Raw genomic sequence first — 21,760 nt, 5'->3', positions numbered from 1 at the left:
TTGCAACAGAAAAAAAGGGGATGAAAATAAAGGTATATTATGCAGAGATCAAAAGGAGACTTTGTCACCATGCCTGCTTCTAGGAAAACTGACACCTCCCATTGGAAAACATAAGTTTTTTAATTACTTTTTCTGACTTGAAAATTTGAAGATGGACCACCCAGTTCAACATTTCTTAAATAGAAAATAATAATTTTCTAGTTCCAAGTAGCGTTTCATTTAGGAATTTTAATTGATTAGATTTTTAAAGGATAAATATGGCCGTATTAGAAATAAAACTAAAGACACCTTAAAAATATCATCAATTCCATGTTCTCCCCACACATTTTCTTTTCAAACAGGTTTAGATTTTTTTATGTCTAGGGACATGAAATTTTTTTCTGGGTTCTTGGGGTTTTTTTTTTGGAGGGGAGGGCCTGAAGTCTTAATGTAAGCAACAAATGGGGGCAGGAAGCCGACTTCCTTTTTGGTTCTAGCCACAATTCTATGAAGTGGCTTGTGCGTTTGGTTCTGTGTTTCTACAGAAAAAAAACCCAACCAAACAAGTTTTCAGTACATGAGAAATAAATGTGAGCTCAAAATGTTGAAAAAAGTCCTATTAAAATAGTATCGTGCTTCAGGCTTTCTACATGAGCACTTTGGGATGAGTGTCAGGTAGCAGAGCTGCAAGGAAATTCTACAACTCAAAAGACAAAATACTATATCACATCAAACCACTAATGTCAGCATAATATGTTAATTCTGTTCAGTATATTTTACAAAGAAGTTGGGGAAATGAAAGTTTGATAAGCCTTAGGAATTTAATTAGAATTATTATTTTTCCAATCTGTGAAGCTAAGTGTACTAATTATATCACTTCAGCCACACGCCTTCATCCAAGGTTAAAAACCAGTTAAGTTCTAAAGTCTACCTAAATCTGAATAATACATTTTAGAAGTCATTAGGAGTTACTTAAACAAGCATTTCCACAAATTGCAAAATGCCTCAGATTTCTCAGAAACATCTGCTCTGTGTGATAATCCCACACTTACAAAGGTCCTAGTTTAAGCACAGCCAGCAGCATCGGTCTAAGTAAATGTTTATCTGGCAGGCAGTATTGACATTACCCTTCTACGTGTCTGAAGTTTCTCAGAGGTTTGCTACAGACCACTGGTAGATACAGGTATTTAGTCTGTTCAGGCGAGTCGTGGTTCTGAGAAAGAAGCTACACAGAATCCCTCAAATGATTCAGCAATTGATCACAATGTAGTTTGCATGGAAGAGAGAACTGCATTAGGTACTCCTGTTGAAGCACATTTTTTGGAAGACTAAAGGCTAGTTGGTACCTCACCTTGTAGTCAGCTGGTGTGTAGTGGATATACGGCTGTGACCTCAGGCCACCAAACCCACCAGTGCCTCCTTTGGCAGCACTGACCCAGGAGGTGTCTTCTGCACTGGGAATTAGGTGACCAGCCTTGAAGGAGAGGCCAGCAGTACTGATTGTCAAGCTTCTCTCCACAGACCTGAAGTAGTTAAGGATCCCCAGGCACACTCGCTGAAACAAACCCGAGAAAACCACAGTTGCATTTTCAGTTGGATGATAGCCCCCCTCTTGAAAAAATTAACTCTGATCTCTACACCTTTTATGTTGAGTTTTTTTACCTTTAGCTCCCGGAGTCTCAGGTGACGTAAGAAAAGAAGGGACAAGTAGGCTCCTCTCCTCACCACATGCTCCCTGTGGGGAGCTGCTGTGTCCTCTTCTAATCCTAGCAGCTGTAAGGTGCCCACATAACTATACCTTATTCCAGACAGAAAAAATGTAATTACATTTTTGCAATCAAGGAGATTTCTAAACCTTTCTAAAACAGACAGTTTTGCTATGTCTGTTGTCTAAGAGAAGGCTGCTGCTGCCTACGGGACTGACTGTCATGGAAACCTGTGGTACGGAATAATGGAAAAGGATAGCACTACTGCTTCTGTCAGAGAAGCAGTAGGTTGATATCATTTTTCTTCCTTCTTTCAAGTTTTATTAAATATACACATACATATATATATATACATATAAATAATTTTTTACCCTCTTTCATTCTTCTTTCTGAAAGATGCCGAAGGCTTCCCACTGTGAGCCACAGCTGTGTTATCATCCTCAGTAGTTAGTCCCTAGTTCCAACACACAGTTAAAAATTTGCATGGTAAGTATGCATATGACTCTTATTTGACAATTTTATGCATAGGCTTTATCACGACAAAAGGAAAAAAGGAAAGGAAGTGCCACACTGGATGAAATTCATAATCCAGCCAGCAGTGAAATTATCGTGGTATATAACTCCACAATATTTGATTGCTTTCCAATCCTTAGTGTTTTATCCTTATAAAGTCCCTGGGCTGTATGAAAGAGCTATCCTTGTTCCAAAGACAAGGCTGTAGTAAGGGTCAGACTGAGGAACTTTTCCAAAGAAATTCAGAACATCTATTTCATCAAAACCTCAACCCAGCTACGGTGAGTGACATGTCTGACCTCCTAGTCCATCCTTTTTCCTCCTGCCATAAAAGAAAAAGAGATTTCTGGACTCCTGCAAATCATAGGATGAGCATGGAGCAAAGTCATAGTGTAGTAACAAAGAAGTAACATCAGACTAGGCCATGGAAAAGTTTTACTGTGATGTATACACAACACCCCCAACACAAGCAGATATATCAAATGCTCTTGCTAACATTCTGCAAAATTAAATTCAATACTTGTTTGGGGTGGTTTTTTTATCACTCCTTTCCAGCACACCCAGCCATGTAGTACAAAGAGTAGCAGAAGAGCAGCAAGCAGGAAAACAGCTATACCTGCCTTGCTGCTAACTCCATCAAGGCCTTCTCTCATGCATCAGGAGTTACTCCACCAACATCCGTCGAATTAAGCTGGCGTTAGTACCAGTGTAAATGAGAAGATCGCTATGAGTCACACCATATTTATTAATTGCAGAACATTATGGTCAGCGATTTACTAGGCGTCATCCAATTAATTTCCTCAGACAATCAAGTACACAAGAAAAAATTGTCCTCTTAACCCACTTCTCTGTCCCAATCTATTTTATCACTTCATTTGAACTTGGATGGTATAAGTTGGAATTCTTTTCAGTGAGTTAAGGGGTTTATAGCATTGATTTTGGCATTTTTTTTTTTTTATTAGAGAAAATCCTATTAATGTATCTCTACAAATTGGTGCTTGTCAAATTTATCCTGCTCAACATGAGACATCCTAGCAAAGTTACTCATAGAAATGACACAGATAAACTCAGGACTACATTGGCTGTTCTATAAATTTGAACGTTTACATGAATGTATTGTCTCAAAAAATTCCTTCAAGCCAAACAAATCTTGATGTCAAACTGTCACACAATGGATTCTTTACATAATCCTTGCAATGATAGATTATCTGTTAACTGATTTCTTATCCTTATTAAGCCTGATCATCCTCATTCATCCTGTCCTCATTGACTCCAAAGGTCTAATTTCTTAAATTTTAGAAAAACTAGGTCCTTCAATCTCTATTACTTAATATAATGTGAGGTCAAATAGAATTAAAATATATTTTCCTGAATTAACACCATTAATTGAACAGCTTTATTAAATATCACAATCAGTGTAAGTACTAGGCATGGGATAAAGCATTTCCACTTAAAATTTCTACTTTAAAAAATATCAACAGTGCTGTCTGAAAAATGCCAGTAAAATGAAGAAAAAATGGTAGCAGCTGAATTTTTTTTAAAAAACACTGAGATGTGGACAGCGCTTGTTTTTGTGAAGGATTTAATTCTAGCTTTGCTATAGCATCATGACTAGACTGTTTCAAAATTAGGTTTTCAATTAACCTAATGCTGCTGAGATCAGTCATGCCCCTTGCATTGCCCCCTCATAGGTACTCTTTCCCAACCCAGTTGTGAACTCAGAGCACTTGACAGAAGATGTACAGTGCAATCATGTTTTTCTTCCTTTTTTTCATTAATCATCATGTAGCTTGCATGAGTCAACCCAATGTTGGTTGGTTTTTTTTCCTGAAGTTTTCATTAAGTAATCAAATATTTCCTGGTCAGGGTCAGCCTGAGGTAGGAAGAACTGTATGTTTTTACATGTGGGAACTTTTCCTGGGAGAAAAATGCGGTTCTGTTTATGAACACAGAGTTGATATCAGGCTTGGGGCCAACTAATCAGCAGGAAAGAGGGAATGAGGAGATACTAAACGTTGTCTTTCTCCCCCTGTTCCCTTTCCCCTGCTCCTCTATCACTCGCTGCCCTGCTTGGCCCTGGCCAAGAGCAGGGGTGCAAGAACTTCTCATTAACATTGGGGCTGCATCCAGCCCCAGGAGCTGAGAATTGTCCTCTTTAAAAAAACACAGCAGAGCAAGGAGATTGTTGAGCCTTTTCTTAACTTGCCACCAGGGCCCACTGGTGCGGGCCAGCTGGCACAGGTAGAATGAGCCAAATGAAGCACTGGGCTGCAGATACAGGAACTTCTGAGATGTAACAGTTCTGTGCATAATGCTTTTATACTTGTTAAGGCAGCAGCCATGAACAACTTCTGAGTCAGAAGGGCAAGAAAGAAATAGGGAATCAAAGTCAATCTTCATCAAAGGGATACCTTCAAATTCAGAAGATTAGTCACAGAGCTCGCCACATAAGGCATGGCACAGTTACTACAAATTCACCAGATACCAGAGAGGTAGGTCCTACTTCTCATTCACTACCCTGACAGTTAGGCCATTTGTGGCAGGTTTTTTTCCCTTCTACAAAACTTGAAGATCTCTCACAGGTTCTAAACCTCTGTGAGGCCAAGCTCACATCACCACTTCCTCCCCGAGAGGAGGAACGTGCTTTTGCTGCACAAAGCAGGCATCTGCTATCAGGTTCACAGGTGCTCAGCTGCTGGATGGCCTCCAACACACATGATAACCCATTCCCTAATACCACACTCTCCTGTAAATACTTAGGCATGCTTTCATTTCTTGCAGTCAAATTCACACCCCAGCTCTGCTACAGGCATGTACACATGTTATTTTTAGGTAGGTACAATCTCACTCTGCTCATGCTATGACTGGACCAGTGGCTGCACAGCAGCTAGTGAGCCCCAAGGAGGAGAGAACATCATTATGCATCTTGGGCATGCAACTGTACATTGCAGCTGGGCAGGTCCTGCTTGGCAGCAGTAGCAGGAGACTGAATTTTGAAAAAGAGGAACATTGGTATCCAAACAGAAATCTGTTAGAGGAGCCCTCTAACAGTGCTGACATGTTAATTGATCATTATTCATCATTTCCCCTTCTAAATACCTGGTGGAGCTCAGTGCAGGCATAGATCTCCTTCCAGACATGATCGTAGCTCTGCTGTCCTGAGGCATAAGCAGAAGTGGCAGAACTTGACCGTGCAGGACGTGGTTCAAACACCACTGCCACGTGTTCCTGGAGACCCTCCATCACCCTCTCTATGTCTGAGACCTTGTTTCAAACACCATCAAATACAGAGAAAAGATTCACAAGGCAAATGAGTCAGCGTGCCAGCCCCCATATCACAGAGAGTCAGGGTCAATTCAGAGCATCTAGTGAGGGAGCATCTGCAGCACTGCTTGTTACTGCTTCTCCTTTATTTGGGAAAATTGTCTGCTGCCCCCTCTCCAAGGTGAAAATGTAGAAATGGACTTGCCTGTCACAGCATATGGAGGGAATACACTGGATAAGAAAGAATATGAAAGCACTTCTTTTCTGAGATTTACGGAGGGGAGGGACTACTGGTTAATCCCCTCTCTCCTTTCCTGTTACCCCTCACCCTTAAGGAGGTCTACATGTTTCTTGACCAAACCCAAACATATCATATTTGGTGAGCAAGCCACTATGGGAAAAAAAATGAGAATGATGGTTTTTTTCATTGTCTCAGTGAGCTGCAAAGCCATTTTTATTTTTGTTAGTGGTGGTGATGATGTCTTTCGCCCAAGCTTTCCAGAAATATTACATGCTGTGGCAAGATTTAAAAGAATGGCTTCTTTGTAAAATATCTGGCATGGGGAAAAGGTCTGAAAACAGCGATCATAGAAGAAAGCTTATTTCAGTCCTGAATTAAAAAAAAAAAACAAACCACTATAAAAGACTGTAAATGGCTAAGCTGTCTAAGACTATCATCAAAATCAAATCCATTCAATTATTTAAAATATTGTAAAGCCAACTTCAGCTGCAAATTCTGCACGTCCACTTTCTGATTTCTGCGATTTAAAAAGAGTTCTCTCTCAAATGCTTTGTGAGACCCATGAAAGTAAATAATGAATGTTAAATGGGAAGCAGGGAGATTACATATATAGAGAGTACTGCCAAAAACCAGGTTAAACAAAATTAGAAGTAGTACAAAAGTAATTTTTAAAAAACATATCTAATTTTGCAGGATTTTTTTTTTTAATTGCCACTTGTATCAGAGTATAATTTGAAGAACATGGTCATGCTTTAGCAATTATTGGCATCAGTAAAATTCTGTTGATATGAATTCTAGCAAAGCATTGATAGGAATTCCAAGGGGATTAAGACCAGGAGTTTTATAGGACTCTTCTTTATCATCTGTTTTGAACAAATATGATGAAAACTCAAAACAAATGGAACCTTGATTAAAACAGGAGGGAAAAAAATCATTAAAGGGAGGTGGAGCAAGGGAACAAGCAGCCTTTAATAAAGATTTAAATTAAATATCAAACCCTATGGAACTGAGGAGGCTGGTGACATTTCAGGGCTGAAATAGCCTCACGTGAGCTGGAGACATGGCTTAGGCTGCTCTGCTGTACCCAACACTGCCTGGGTACCAAAGAAAGAAAGAGAGCTCACTGAGGACTTTCCATTTAGCAGGAATGTGATTATTGATAGAGGAGGGCACATACGGGCCAGAGAAGGGATTTATTTTCTGGTTCCTGTGCAAAACTGGGAGCTGAACTACAAGGTGTCCTTATTGTTCATAGTGCTTCAGGCTAACCCGGGGGATGAGAGGCAGTAATCTCACCCTCTGATTGCCAGATCAGTTCTGGTGGCCGAGATATTTAAACAGATCCAGTCCTATAGCGGTAGTTCACCATCTTAATTGCATTAGTTCTCTCATCCTCGAGAGGCAGAGAACTCCTGTTAGACCAGTTTTCCAGATGAGGATATGAGATCTGCTAAAATTTCACTGGAAAAATGTGGCAAGACACCAGTACACCTGAGCAGCCCTTTCACACCCTGCAGTTCATCCATGCATCTGCAGCAGGCCTGAATGAGCAGAGCTTACTGGGCATATGCAAGTCAGCCCTGCAGGGTACATTCGGTGAATAAAGATGGAGTTAGGAGAAATGAATACTATTCTTCCCAGATGACCACCATTTGCAAGACAATGATGTGAGGTGTTAAGGGTGCCTCAGGCTCATTGTGGATGCAAAGCAGGCCTGATCTGTGAATGCATATTGCCATTTTTCCAGGGAGGCTGGATGGCAGGCAGCACAGACAGAGCTGTCCTGCAGGACATCCTCGAAATGGGCAAAAATGGCAATATAACATCAGAATCAAGAGAACCTGTGAAGCTAGAACCAAAATAGAGACACTCAGTAACCTCTCCCTGGGGCACAAGCAATTTGTACATTGTGCCCTACGAAGTTTTAGACTTCTACCTCAGTATTGGAGCATCTCTCCTTGTCTGTTGAGCACAGGTCTGAACCTTGGGTACACTGAAAAAAAAGCTGTTCTGAGCAATCGCTTTGACACAAATTCCAGGGCTGATTTTGACCTGCATTAGGTGAACTTCAGAGCTTTTGAATATTTATGCAAGTGCTCAAGCTGCCTTTTGAAACCATTAAACTGAGAAAGAGGGGGGGAAATATTCTCTATAACACCTTACTAATGGGCCTTTAATGAATTCGGGCATATACACATGATACATAAACCTGAGGCAACTTTTCTTTAGACATTTCAATTTCGCTGGAAGCGTCCGATAAATAAATTAAAATAACTATAAATTAAATCACCTTAAGTTATATTACCTCTACAAATTTTGAATGAAGGTCCATTAGTTTATCCACTTTTTTCCATTGTTTCAGTTTTATCAGAAGCTTTTGCTGCCAGGGATCTACTTTAGGCTTAATCTGGTTGACATAAAAGTAACCACAGAACTTATTAATATTGCTACATGTTTGTGGTATGGGAGGAAATTAATAAGGAAAGCACAATACATTGACTTTTTCTTTTCAACAGACATGAAAAGGGGCTCTTGACTATACAAAAATATAGTAGTTTGATAAAGCCTTAATTATTAAAAAATCACTCTATTTGTCAAAGAAACATTTTAGACATTAATGCTGAAATGTATCTTGGTATATCATGAAGACTGGTTAGGACCACTACAACTGAAAAAGGAAAGTTCCTCATAATTACCTTTAAAAAAGGGATCCAGTTGGCTCTCTTTTTCAAAGCCCTGGCTGGATCTAACATGCCCCAGTTTTCTGACCTAGAAACCTCTGTGTCATAAACTGGAAATGTTCTCATCATCTGCTGTTTGCAGAAGACGCTTCTAAATTTTTGGACAACCTAAAGCATAAAAGGAGATGGTAGTGTTATAAATTTCCCAAACCGGATATTAAATCCTATAGCAAAGTAATACTATGTATTATCAGCCGAAAAAAAATAAATAAACGGAGTAATAAAGTGACAAAGGAGACATTCTGGTCCTGTTTTCTTTCCTTTCCAGCAGACACAATAAAACACCTGGCTGTTAACTCTGGAGCATCCAAAAAGAAGATCAGGATTTTCAAAAATACTATCTTTCAGTCAAAGTCAATAGCAAATTTATTATCACTGGCTTTGGTAGGAATAGCATTAGCCTAGAAGATATTCTTAGATAATCCTGTTCAAAAATGAATAAGCCACTGCCAGACTTCAATGAAGGTAATTTACATCATTGCCTAGTTGTGCAAACACCTCTGCCTGTGCTTATCTCGGATAGTTCAGTGAGTTCAGCTGGACTAGTCAAATGTCAATGTGATGAGAGACTTACAGACCAGTTTATGCAACCAAACCTTTGTCCTTTTCAGCTGTACCACCTGTTTTCATATAAAGGGGATTTGTAAGGCAAGCCGTGTATTTCAAAGCAGTATGTTATTTACGTTTAACAGCTATGCATCTCTTTTGGACTCTGGACACGTGGTGGAGATTTTCAGTTGGTTTTGCCTTTTGGGTGACAGAAAAGATGAAAACCAGCGTTTTTCTGCTGGTAACCCCTGAGCTGCAGAGGCTTGGTGAGGTCCTGCGCGATGGTGTGTCACAGCCGACCTCTAGTGGAAGTACCACAGCTTGGGGAGACATCAAACACGGGCAGGAAAACTCGAGAAAAACACACAAAAAGCACGAGTGAGAGCTGGGAGAACAAAGGTACTGACTCGGGGCCACGATGCTGAAAATACGAACACCAGCAGTTTCTATAGCTTAATGGGAACAAGACAGGTCTTTCTGCTGCTTCCTGTCAAGAGCAAAAATGCCCAAAATCTTATTTTTCCATGACATAAAACACTGACTTATAATAAATGGAACTTCCTTCCATACTTTTAAATATTTCTTTTTTTTTTTTTTTTTTTTAAATATTGAGAAGTACATTTCAGTTACCAGGGAAAAGAGCTCCATCTCATCAGCTGAGTTCTTGAGATCCTTAAGGTTGTACTCAATACCAAAGTGAGAAAGCAGAAGCTGGAGCTGAGGTTTCAGCTCCTCAGTTTCAGTGCTGTGCTGGGGCAAAGTGAATCCAGTGTCCTTGTGGCAGGATTCTGCAAAAAGCCATCATCAGACCAGCTGGAGAACATCAACACTTTAAGCAACATGACTGTAAGATGATTGTAAGCAATGTTGTCAGTGCCCTTTGCTTTGCATCCACACAATGAAGTAATTTCCCTTTTCTTGTCCTGAAGCAGAAATATGTCAGAGAATGGAATGTGATGGGAGAGGGGAACCCACATCTTATGGATTTTTATTATTTTCATTTTTCTTTTAAGAAAGGGTCTTCTGCCAGACTCTGAAAGACTAACAGCTGTTGCAGGTCAGGACACCTCCACGGTCCTTGGAGGAGTGCCTATCTTCTAGCATGGAAAGGACGCCAGCTAACAAACCCTGCTGCCTGAAAAGAGTTCTGGCTCAGGAGTGTACAACATTCTTCTCACACACATACCTCCCAAATCTTCATATGCCACAAGAACTTCAAATATGTTACTATTTCAGGGTTATCACTCCTCCAGTATCTGATTCTGGCATGATGCTGCTATCACAAACTTCTGAAACAAGCATATACTGGGGATGGCCGAGTTCGGCCTGGTATCAGTGTTGAAGAGTCTGTTGGCAACATAGCCCCTATTTTTAGAACTGAAATATTTTCTCCTCCTTCTTTACCTCATCTCAGGCTTGCTCAAAGCTTTGAAGGATACCAGTATTCCTTCACCCTTGAAGAGCCAAAACTGTTATGTTCCTGTAAGTTTTGTCATCTTTTCTTCCCTTTTTTTCAGCTCTTTGACAGGTATATTCAACACTTGGGGTTCGTTTGTTTGGGGGGTTTTTGTCTTAGTCTAAGCCATAACAAACAGCAGCACTTTCTCTGCTACTACTTTTCCAAAGAGTTTTTAAAGTTAGAATAAGTGTCAATTGACTCTCCTTTACCCAGTACTAGTGGGTACTGCTGATACACACAAAGATCCTAATAGGTAAGTTACAGATTGCTAAACTTCAGCAAAACTCTTGGGGTTTAGTGGAACTACATGTAATCTAATTTATTATCTCACTTTTGAGCAATAAAGGGCCTGTTGGCCACTTTGGGTCAGCTGTCCTGGCCATGTTCCCTCCCAGCTTCTCATGCACCTCCAGCCTCCTCACTGGCAGGGCAGTATGAAAAGCCGAAAAGTCCTTGACTTGGTGTAAGCACTGCTTAGGAACAACTAAAACATCAGTGTGTTATCAACCTTATTCTCATCCTAAATCCAAAGCACAGCACTGTACCCACTGCTAGGAAGAAAATTAACTTTATCCCAGCTGAAACCAAGACAATTATTCTGTTGTTTCATCTATGTAGCTCAGATCTAGACAGCAGACGAATGAAGCTTATGATGGTAATATGATACTGTTCCTCAGATATTAGATAACTAGATATTGAAGATCAAAATGAGCTAGGGCACTTCTGAGTTGCTTTTTAATATCAATAAGGGTCTACTCCATGGCAAAATGAATGGCTCTGAGGAACTCTGTAACATATTGGAGGTCTTGTGCCCTTCTCCATACATTATTAGCCCACTGTATCTGAGACCATGGATCATCCCTCCCTCTCCTATCCCACTCACTGGAGAAAACATGGCCTGCTCAATAGGCTTTGTTTGGAGAGAAGAGTTTAACCTTCCTCTCCCTGCTCCTTAACACTAGCAGCGCTGTATTCCTGGGGCAGTGCTGCGCTGTCTCCCACCATGGGACCTCCATAGGCCTAAGGAGTGAGAGGGCTGCACCAGCATAGCCAGTTAGACCAGTCAGAGCTTAGTTAGACCACTAACTAAGGGCTAAAGGCCCCTTATCTCTCCCAGGTAAAGCTGCACTTTCCTTAGAACTGTTCTCAATCAGTTGTCACTGGTTGGGCAGTGCCATTCCAGGCCAGGGCTGTGCCCTGCTCCCTTGTTCAGACCCATAGGTGGAGATCTTCAGTGGAGAAAGGAGATGGGGAGGAGAAGTCACAGCCCCTTTTCATTCTTCCACCCTGGCCAGCCCACTTCCCGACTGCAAGGAGGAGCCATACACCCTGCCTCGTCCCCAGAGAGGGGTTGTGCTTTTCCAGAGACAATCCTGTGAGCTCCTACAGTTCCACACCATTCCCACTCTGTCTGTAAAAGCATGGCTTAAATCATAGGATTTAAACACTCTGCAACAGGAATGCTGCCTTGCTTGTTAAGTACCATTCACACAGGTAACTCTCATAAGCAACATCACTCCCTCCCTTCCTTCAAAAGGAAAGAGAACTTGAAAATAACCTCAAGGACATTTTCTAGAGATACTTCAGTACAAGTCTTAAAACGATAGCTCTCTTCTCTTAGTATCTCCAGAAACATGCCACCCACAGAAATATTTTAAATAATATTCATGCAGAAAGTTGGAAGGGTGAGTTTCAGGTTTGGCATAATCAGGACAATATCCTGGATTCTCCACTGAGTTGATCCCGTAAGTATCCTTCTGAACCATCAGTTTCTGCAGCCCAGGGCACAGTAAGGCCAGAGGAGCAACCGCCACAGATTCAGGGCTCCACACTCTGGAATTTGGACACCACATTTCTAGGATTCTTGCTGACTTTAAAAGCCACACTCCGAATTTCTCAAGCATACAAACCAACATTTTGTGTTTTGGCAACATTTGCATTGGTGACCTTTCTCAAAGAATATACATCAAAAAAATGCATTATCTGTAGGACTTGTGGTTTTAAAGGAAAGCTGATAATTTCTTACCATTTCTTCTTAAAACTCTTGAACTGGGAAACAAATCAATATTACAAATATCTGAATTCTTGTCAAAAGCACTTCTTAATTTGTCCCAGTTGTCTTGGACCACATCAGGACATTTCTTATCAACCACATTTATTCTATGAGAAATAGGCAGATGCTGGAGAATCTGGAGATAAAAACATGTCTGTTGTTAGTCTCAGTCACTTAGAAAGCATACAAACTATTCAGTTGCAAATTTAGTAATAAAATAAAACACAAAAGAGAAAAGACCAAACCTAGTTATCCATTGTGTATAATTCCAGATGTTTACTCACTGTCAATGACTCGTAGCACTCATATAATAAAGTCATTAAAGAAACTGGATAAAATACAGAAGTATTCAGATTTGGTTTCAAAAGGTGACATGTAAACAAATACTCCCCAAGTCCACAGGCTATTCATTGAGATGACTCAGCCCCTTGATAGTGTCCTGCTCTATTAAAACATCATCACAGCAATAACACAGAAAAAAGTCTCTCCAACCTTTCTCCTTTTCTCCCTGGATCTCCTCAAATCCAAGCAGCCCAACACTATCTACACTGCACCCAGTGACCTCAGTATTCCACTTTTAACCTAAATTCAGCTTTATCATTGTAGTATTTCCTTTCTAGTAAAATCAATCTGCTAAAAGAATTGAAAGTCATATGTACACAGTCTAGCTCATTACCTACAAACCTCTAAACTTCTTTTACATTGAATTTGATCTTCCTCAGTTTACTTTCTTATCCAAGACTTGAATATTCATAATATTCAATTTATTGAATTATTATTATTATGAATTATTTCATAATTAATCTTCACTGTTCAAAAAATGCTCATCTTACCTGGAGAAAATGGTGAATGCCCTTCAGAGAGTGTAGGTGACACACTAACCACCGGGTGTAAATCATCAGATCTTCCTGTGTCACTATATTCACCGGATTTTTCTTTCCTGTCAGGAAACTTTCCCTTGCCGCTGAAAGTCTTGCAGCCCTCTGAACTGCGTCATTGTATTCATCCATGATGTGACTAATTTGTTTCTGGTTATGTGTATAAAAGAGACACTGTCATTTTTGCATTTCTGCATCTTCTTCCCTTATTAGCTAGAAGGCCATTGCATTCCCACTGCATGAGGAATCCTAGTTCAAGAGTAATCTCTAAGGTTTATTTCCTTCCTAAATGCTTACGAATGGTATTTCCAACCCAATGAGGAAAAGGGAATTTGAGTCCAAATAGTGAATCTCTCTCAGCAGCTAATACTGACCGCAAGCAGATTGCTGAGAGTGAATGTCCAGAGACAAATTCCGGAGATAAATTACCCTTAAGGATAATAGCTTTTTATTTGAGTGGGAAAAAAGCCATTGTTAACACTTTGTTTTTCATGAACAGCTACTGTGCTAGATGCATATGTGCTAGATCCTAGGTTTTGTTTCCTACCTGATAGAGAGGATAAAGCTGTTCCATAACACTGCTGTGCGTACAAAATCTCTTCCATCTAAGCATGTGCAAATATTTGCTCTGGACTAGCTGAGTAATTCTGTCTGTAAAAAACTTGAATAAAATCAGAAATAACTAACAAATCTCACCTTTGTGAACAATAGCAGCGTAACATTATAGGAAACTTAAGCAGTGCCTAGATCATCATTAGCATCAGAGAATAACACCAAAACAACAGTTAATCAGTCACCAAAGACCACTGTGCTGTTATATTTATCCATGAAGGGTGCTCTCCCTAAGTTGTCCCAGTGGAAGTATTATTGTGGGAATGAAAACAAAGCAGTTAATACAAGGAAAATGCCAGAATTCAGTCCACTGGACCTAGAAATTTAAACTCCACTTTAAAAATGAAAATAAAAATAACCCACAACACAGACGTACTAGAACAGCACAAAAGCATCAGAGAATTGGGAGAACCTTGTCCCAGCCTTTCTGACCTGGCTTAGATTTCTGCCCTTTAAAGAAAGAGAAGGGGAATTTTTCCCATCGTACAAAGATACTGCAAGCGCTAACGCTTTCGTGCCTATTTTCAGGAAGGAGCTTTATACCGTTCTTATTTTAAAATGTTCACAGTGCAACTTGCTGGGCCAGAGAAGAGCTCCTAGATCTTCACAGCAGGTGGGAACCCTACCTGGTGCAGCAGCAGTGGCAAGTTTGCCGCTGTATACTCGCTTCTCCAGCAGCTCTCTAACTCCCTCTGCATGACATCAGCCTGAATGACAAGAGGTTTTGCTTCTGTCACCTGCAAACGGAGCACATATTAAATAGATCTATTTTTAAGGAGAGATATATATATATAAAAGTAAATACAGAAAAATGTTTAGGCTTTGAATTTAATTGGGCGTTGTCACATAAACAAACACTGCAGAGCCAGGTCCACATTATTATTCAAATAAAAGAAAGGTTATGCTCTTTTACTAACGTGCAAACAACATCATGACCCTTCCCACTCTGTCTTTACAGGCCCAGATTCCAAAAACCTATCACTTTATCTGATTTTAATTTCCAGTTACTACTTGGTAAAGAGCAAAGAGATTTTTTTTTTTTAAGCCAGTGTACATTTTAGCTACCTACTTGTAAGCCTTTCTTCAGTATTACCTCCCTTTCTTTTCTGAAATAAGATGCATCCTTTGGAATTGCAACAGAACTGCAGAAAAAAAGCAAGTTCGACAGGATGTTACATACAAGGTGGTATAAACCAAGCAGTGAAGTTAACAGTAAGCAAGTTTAATGGTATGAAAACCTTTGTTAAAGCAGAAGTTATTTAATTAGCAGACATTTTTTAGCAAACTGTTTTCTTGCACCTCTATTTTTTAGTCAAAGCCCTTAAAAAGTCCACCTGGATGTTTGTCAATCCTATGGATTTATAACCTAGAGAAAATGCAGTGGAGACATAAGTCCAGCTCCTTTTCTTTTTGTCCCAAGTGTCCTAGTCAACTGTTCTTCACCTCTGTTTTCCTCCACATGTTCTCCAGGTGGTCTACAGCTTCCTTGAAGCATAATGCCAAACCTGGCTACACTGTCATAGTGTACATACATCTCACCATTGCTCAGGAAAGTAAGAGTGGCTGTGTGATACGTGACCATTCTGTTTATACATCCCAGCGTTACGTTTGAAGCTACTTCCTCTTCACTGTAAGAAGGAAATACTTGACATGCTAGGGAGATTTGAAGTTTTGCTTACAATATACAATGTGAAATCAATTTAGTTTATGTTTTGACATTCTCTTCCACTTTAACTGTAATTCTGTGGTAGACACACAATGAAAAAGCTGCTATTCCTGGCTCCCATGTGTGTATTCGGGTCTTGAAATTGAACAGTTATATAGACACATAACTTTTGTATCACAACCAAAAAAACCCAAGAAGAGATAGAATGCGTTGCTCTGATCTCACTCCTTCATTCCCAGCAAATTCTTGTTACCTGTATGCCCTACTTGGTATTCCCTGGAGTATCCTGTTGTCTTCTATTTCTGCCTTCAGCTCTGCCAGCTGTGCTGCTAGCTCTTGTTCCAGCTGCTGGACCTTCTGAGTAGAAGAGATCTGGTATACTTCATCCATTTTGCCTATTTCAGTTTAGCAGACCAGAAGACAAAGCAGTCAAGAAGGAGCTCCTTTCTCAAGAGCAAATCAATTGCTAACTGTGGACCTAGAGAACTGTGCACGTAAAAAGCACAAATTCCCACTCTTATATAGACTTATATAGAATATGTAGCAACCTCATTAAAGAGTTGTTTATTCAGCATCTCCGTTAACAAGAAGACTTTTCTTTTAATATCGGGAACAGAACTGGGTGAATGTAATTTTTCCCATTTTGATTGCCTGCATGAGGAAAATAGGAGAAAAACTGGGGCCAAAATTTTTCAAGTATCCTCCTGCATCCTACTAACAAATGCCATCTCCTCCCTCCTTCACACAGTTTCTTAAGAATACTTTGGAAAGTTCAGGTAATTAAACATTAAATTTGACGTGGTGAATAAAACATTTTATGGAAGAAGAATTGAAACTTTACTTTCATTTTCTCTGAAATAAAATATGCTGACATTTAAAACCTATTTTCTCCCCATTTCTCTCACCTGAAACTATTACTTGAAGTTGACCAGAATAAAAGGAATGAAAGAATTTGCCAGAGATGCCACTTTTTGACAAATGCACTGTCTGCAAATAATCCCCTAATACCAAATTCACTCAGTTCTATTGGGAAACACTTGCTCTGTGAGAATTTCTAAAGTAGCTGTGCTCTCATCCCAACATCTGGAATTAAAGTTATTCTATTCACTTGTCAGTGAGGCGCATAATCAACTAGAAAGAAAAAAAAAAAAGGAAATTGTCTTTTTAAAGGAAGACACAAGTCATTGCAGAAAGATTTGGGATTTCTTTCTTGGAAGCAAAGGGGAAGAAGAGGCTAGTTCATTTGTAATCAATCACAGCACAACCATCTGTAGCATCTCTTTCTCAATGGCTTGCAGAATCTGTTTGGCTGCTCTGGGCACATAGTTTCTCCTTTTTTCTTTCATGAGACCACTGAAAGATTAACAGCTGTTGGTCCAGTCACAGGTTTGACTTGACAAACACAGGAGATGGTCAAGAGGCTGAATACAGCAGTGGAGGATGTACCTCTTGGGGGCTCTTCTTGGTTGATCATATCCTAAGGCCTTGGACAATCCCTGTCTCTTGTTATGGGAATGGCCTCGCTGATAATAAGAGCTGCAAACTAAGCAACCATGGGAAGGAATCAGAGAATTCAAATCTCTGCACATGAATTTCACATCTGAGAGAAGAGGAAATTCAAGTAAAGAGAGATACAAAGAAACACCAGGGGACAGGATGACTAAAATGAGGAAGGAAGTGTTATCTAAAAAAAAAATCAAACTAAAAGATTTCACTGAACCCAGCCAGGGAACTGGATGAAATCAATGAGAAGCAGTCAGTATATTTATACACTACAAACAGATGCCTATGTAAAAGCTTGAACTAACAACATAAGACATAAAAGCTGATACTATAAGCATAATATAAACAAGGTAGAATAGCCACCACACCGGGGCAGCAGGATATGAGATGCTTTGGAAAGACTGAATTTAGGGTAAAGTCTGGTATTTATGGGATAGTCTGGTACTATAATGAATTGATATTTATGAACGGCTAGCACCATTCAAAGGTCAAAGGGAATCTATGAGCATTAGATTTACTTACTGTGGGGAATGAAGATAAAATTTTTTACTAGATTAATACTATAAAAAAAAAAAAAGTCTTCCATGCTCTACAAATGTCTTCAATCAGTCACTGAACCTACATGATATTTCACACAGTTTTGGTCACTGGTGAGAACATTATTGAGAAGAGATCGTAATCTGAGTTAGAATGGAAGAACAAAACCGGACCTGAATGTAAAAGTCTTAACATTCAAAAGGGCCTAATTTAGAGAAATTAATAAAAGCAATTAGAAAACTCAAATGCAACTAATACCTCAAGGATTTTAACATTGGAGAAGCTGGTAAAAATCAATGGTAAAAAGCTAACTGGAACTTGCCCTCAAAATAAAAGCAAAGGGAAGAGGTTGAAGCAAAGATGGTGGAGCCAACCAAAAAGTCATCAAGAGTAGGCAGAGAACCACAACAGGAAAAAAAAATTAAAAAAAAAATTAAAAATCAGAGGGCTGGGCAGCCCAGAACTAAAGCTAGAAATACTAGCTAAATTAAAAATTGCTAAGGAAAATAAAGAGCAGGCAGTTCTTCAGCTATATAAATAAGAAAGAACCAAGAGAAAAGACATTATGCCACTATGCAGGCAGTGGAGTTCAGATAATAATAATAAAATAATTCAGATATGGCTGTAAAACTAATGGCAATTACTTAGCTCAGCTTTTTGAGAACATGGAAGTAGGTTAGCAGAGTGATGCAGTGGGAATATAAATGACCATTTCTGGGTATAAAGCAAAACTTTTGGCAAAATAGTAAAGCTGCCCATAAATAAATTCAGGTTGCAAAAGGAAGTCCTCTTAAGTACCAGCAAAATAAAATCCTGTAGTAGTCTGTGTCTTCCTGAAACCCACAACACTGAGCCCCCCATTTCCTACTTTCAGTTCAGTGACCCTACTCATCATGGGGAAGTTACAGTAAGCGTGTTCTCAGGACTGACACCCACATTTAGGCCAATGCACGAGAGGCTGACACAAAAACAGGAAGAAAAATGGTTGTATGCAGGGAAATGCGCAGGATTCCCAGGCTGTCAGCAGCCCAGGACTTACCCAGGACTTCTGAAGATTTTGAAGAGCTAACCCAGGATCCCCAGAAATCAGAGGAAAGAGCTCATTTCATCAGAATCACCCTGGACTCCCTTTGTAGTTGGTGGAGAGAACGAGGCATTTGAGCTAAGATTCATCTGACCTGTTCTAGCTGCTATCTTAGCGTAACACTTTCAGAAAAGCTTGCTTCTCTCCGCTGATGGAAGAGAGACCACAGGACCCACACAGGGAGCCCATGGAGACCTTCAGGTAAGCACCAGAGCTGCAACCCAAACGACTTGCAGAAGCTTCAACAGGCCCCAGCAGGGGAAATGGTAGAGGCAGCCTTGCCCACTTCGGTACAGACAAGCCGAGGAAAACAGAAAATGCTTCATCAGAAGTAACAGCATAGGTTTTATTATCCCCACTGCCTTATATTTTTCTGCTATAAAAATCATCGTGTGTTTGTACAGTATTCTTATTCTGGGAATGTCTTTCGGTCCACATAAACATCTGCACATAGTTACATTAGCCAGTATCCAAATCTCAGTGAGATCCTGCCCTGATTATTTTGCTGGGAGTGTTTTTGCCAGCTTCTATTCCCAGAACACACTGGATTTATAGCTATGTCCAACCTCCAGCTTTGCTGGGTAGAAGATTGTAACACACATGCTCAAACTAAATGCCTTTTGTACTAGGACAAAGTCTTTCCAGCAGGCTTAAGTAACAAGCCATTAATTTGCGCTAGCATATTTCATTAGCAGCAGGAAAGTGAACTATTGTTGGATACAATTTGCTGGTCTGTATTTTTAATTATACTGTTTGACCTATATCTTTTGTCCAATTTCCTTAATGTCTAGCCATAAAATATGACCCTGAATTCAAATACTAAAAAAACCTGTTGTGGCATTTTGCATAACTCAGTGTAAAAGAACCCGGATTTTGAGTAAACAAACCAATTACTCTTTTTTTGTGATCGCTGTGTGTTTTTATCTGTGTGTTTTTATCTGCTGCCATGTATAGCTACATTCAAAACATTAATAAAAAAAGAAATATGCAGTTTGGTCTGAGAAGACAAACAAAATCCTACAGGATATAAATCAAAACAAGGATCTGTAAAAGAGTAGAGCAAGCACTTACTGAGCCAAAACATATTGTTCTTGTGAAGAAGTCTGCTCTGACCACTGTGCTTTCTCCAAATGTACGTTTATGGGGTTCAAGGCCAGAACTTTAATTTTAGAGTGTAAGACATGAAGCATTCAGATCCCAGCAAAACTCACTGCGATCTGCCTGCCTAATTCTTGCGGAGCTGAACCTCGCCAACACTTGTGCACAAGCTTAACTTCACCACTGCGGTTTCTGCAGAATTATTCATTACTATTTATTTCTTTGAAGACTTATTTTAGATGATTGACAATTGCCTCAAACTGTGAATATGCTAATAAACAAACAAACAAACAAACAAACATATATCTCCTACCCTACCCCCTTTCCCAAGATAGAATCTGAAAACAAATTTTCTGCTTTTCTTCAAGCAAGAAAAGTTGTTTGGGATAGACTTCCTTTGTATCCGGTTTGACTCAGCCCATGCTGAAGCACATCTGCTTTGCTTTAGTGTGTGAAAACACATGCACCCCACAAATAAAAGCTCCAGAAAAAAAGCAGCACAGAAGAATTACCAAAATACGATGAAATCTTCTGTGATGTACCCCTGTCAACTAATGTAAGTTTGCATATCATCCATTCCTGTTTTCCCCTCTCAAATCCCAGCTCCTGGCTCTGAACAAGACAGCTTTTGTAGCTCCCTGCACCCCTTCGAAGCAGGCAGAGATGCAGAATACCCAGCTGCTGACAGGACCACGTTCAGCCTTTTCCCTTTCCCTCCAGCCACTCGCCCCACAGAAAGGCAAACAGCAGTTTTCTTCTGAGACTGGACAGCCCCTGTCGGCACACACATTTTTAAGACTGACTGTTCAAGGTTTCCGTTGTTTAAGCACTGCCCCATCCAGTACCTGGTTGACCGACTCAAAGCTGCTGCCCTCCACCACAGCCCCTTGTCCAACAGAGGAGCTGGGGCCCTCCTTCTCCAGCTCCAGCTCCAGCCCCAAAATGGCCCCTTCTCCCCAGGTTTCTATAGTCAACACAAATACAAGGTCAAGGCACAGAGGGAGCAGGTGATTGATGTCCCGGCTCCCTGCCCGGACAGGCCCAGCTGTCCCCATAGCAACCCAGAGCTATGAGAGCTGCCACGGCCTCTCAACCCCCAGCTGCAAGCCTGCGCTGCTTCTCGCTCATTCCTGCCACTGCCCACCACGCAAAGTCATTCCAACATAGTTTTATGTATTTGGGGCAAATTGCTGGCAATTTTTCTCTGTCAATCCAATGCCTGATGTTTTTTTGTCGAGGGCTGGACCTCCAGATGAGATATAATGCTTTAGGCCCCTCAGGGTTCAGTAAGGCCCTCCTCGCTTGCTCTCCCACACACCGGTACAGAGCTTCAGAAATTATTGAACTACCCTCTAGGAATGGCAAAGACTTATCTTGTGGCAGCAGAATACCTACAATCTGAAAATGTTAATAGCAGAAATGCTTACTTTTCTTTTGTCTCTGGTATCAGCGATTCCAGTGTCCAGAAACGCATAAACCTACCTCAGAAATGCTATCTATACCAGGAATATACCATGTTTAGAACTGTGTTTAAATGTTTTTAAGCATACAACGTGCTTTTCTAAGCCACAGATAGTCCATAAGTAAGAAGGATATCTATACAATTTAAGATAGTGTAGGAAATCCATACCCAAATATCAGTCGAACAACCTGGTCTTCCAGAGTCCTGATAAAGATGTTTAGTACATACGAACTCCTCCTCTCACCTCCCAGAAGCTCATGCAAGCAAATCTCCTGTCAAAGATTGTACCACTTTATTCTAAATTTAAATTAATTGTCTGAAAATTTTCCTAATCCTTTCTCTTGAAGGGTGCCAGAGCAAAACTTACTGATCAAAAGACCAAACTTTCTATTAGGACCACGCATCGTTACTAGCC

At 40.2% G+C, this 21,760-nt stretch overlaps 1 protein-coding gene across 1 annotated transcript in view; it reads right to left on the bottom strand.

Annotated features, from left to right (window-relative positions):
* The window catches only part of LOC104639325 (uncharacterized), an 89,877-nt gene extending 69,054 nt beyond the window's left edge, over positions 1-20,823 (bottom strand). The window contains exons 1-13 of the mRNA XM_075747859.1: positions 20,729-20,823; positions 15,915-16,056; positions 15,065-15,137; positions 14,622-14,732; positions 13,931-14,044; positions 13,339-13,533; positions 12,479-12,641; positions 9,624-9,781; positions 8,400-8,552; positions 8,009-8,110; positions 2,057-2,139; positions 1,642-1,777; positions 1,331-1,534 (exon numbers count right to left, since the gene is read on the bottom strand). Of these exons, the coding sequence (XP_075603974.1) occupies positions 1,331-1,534; positions 1,642-1,777; positions 2,057-2,139; positions 8,009-8,110; positions 8,400-8,552; positions 9,624-9,781; positions 12,479-12,641; positions 13,339-13,533; positions 13,931-14,044; positions 14,622-14,732; positions 15,065-15,137; positions 15,915-16,051 (1,629 nt within the window). The 5' untranslated portion in view covers positions 16,052-16,056; positions 20,729-20,823. The remainder of the gene's footprint in view (positions 1-1,330; positions 1,535-1,641; positions 1,778-2,056; positions 2,140-8,008; positions 8,111-8,399; positions 8,553-9,623; positions 9,782-12,478; positions 12,642-13,338; positions 13,534-13,930; positions 14,045-14,621; positions 14,733-15,064; positions 15,138-15,914; positions 16,057-20,728) is intronic.
* Between the last annotated feature and the right edge of the window lie 937 nt (positions 20,824-21,760).

The sequence above is a fragment of the Balearica regulorum genome, chromosome 3, assembly GCF_011004875.1.
Source record: "Balearica regulorum gibbericeps isolate bBalReg1 chromosome 3, bBalReg1.pri, whole genome shotgun sequence".
NCBI lineage: Eukaryota > Metazoa > Chordata > Aves > Gruiformes > Gruidae > Balearica > Balearica regulorum.
Note: the sequence above shows the minus strand (reverse complement) of the source record. Positions and strands in the feature narration are given on the sequence as shown.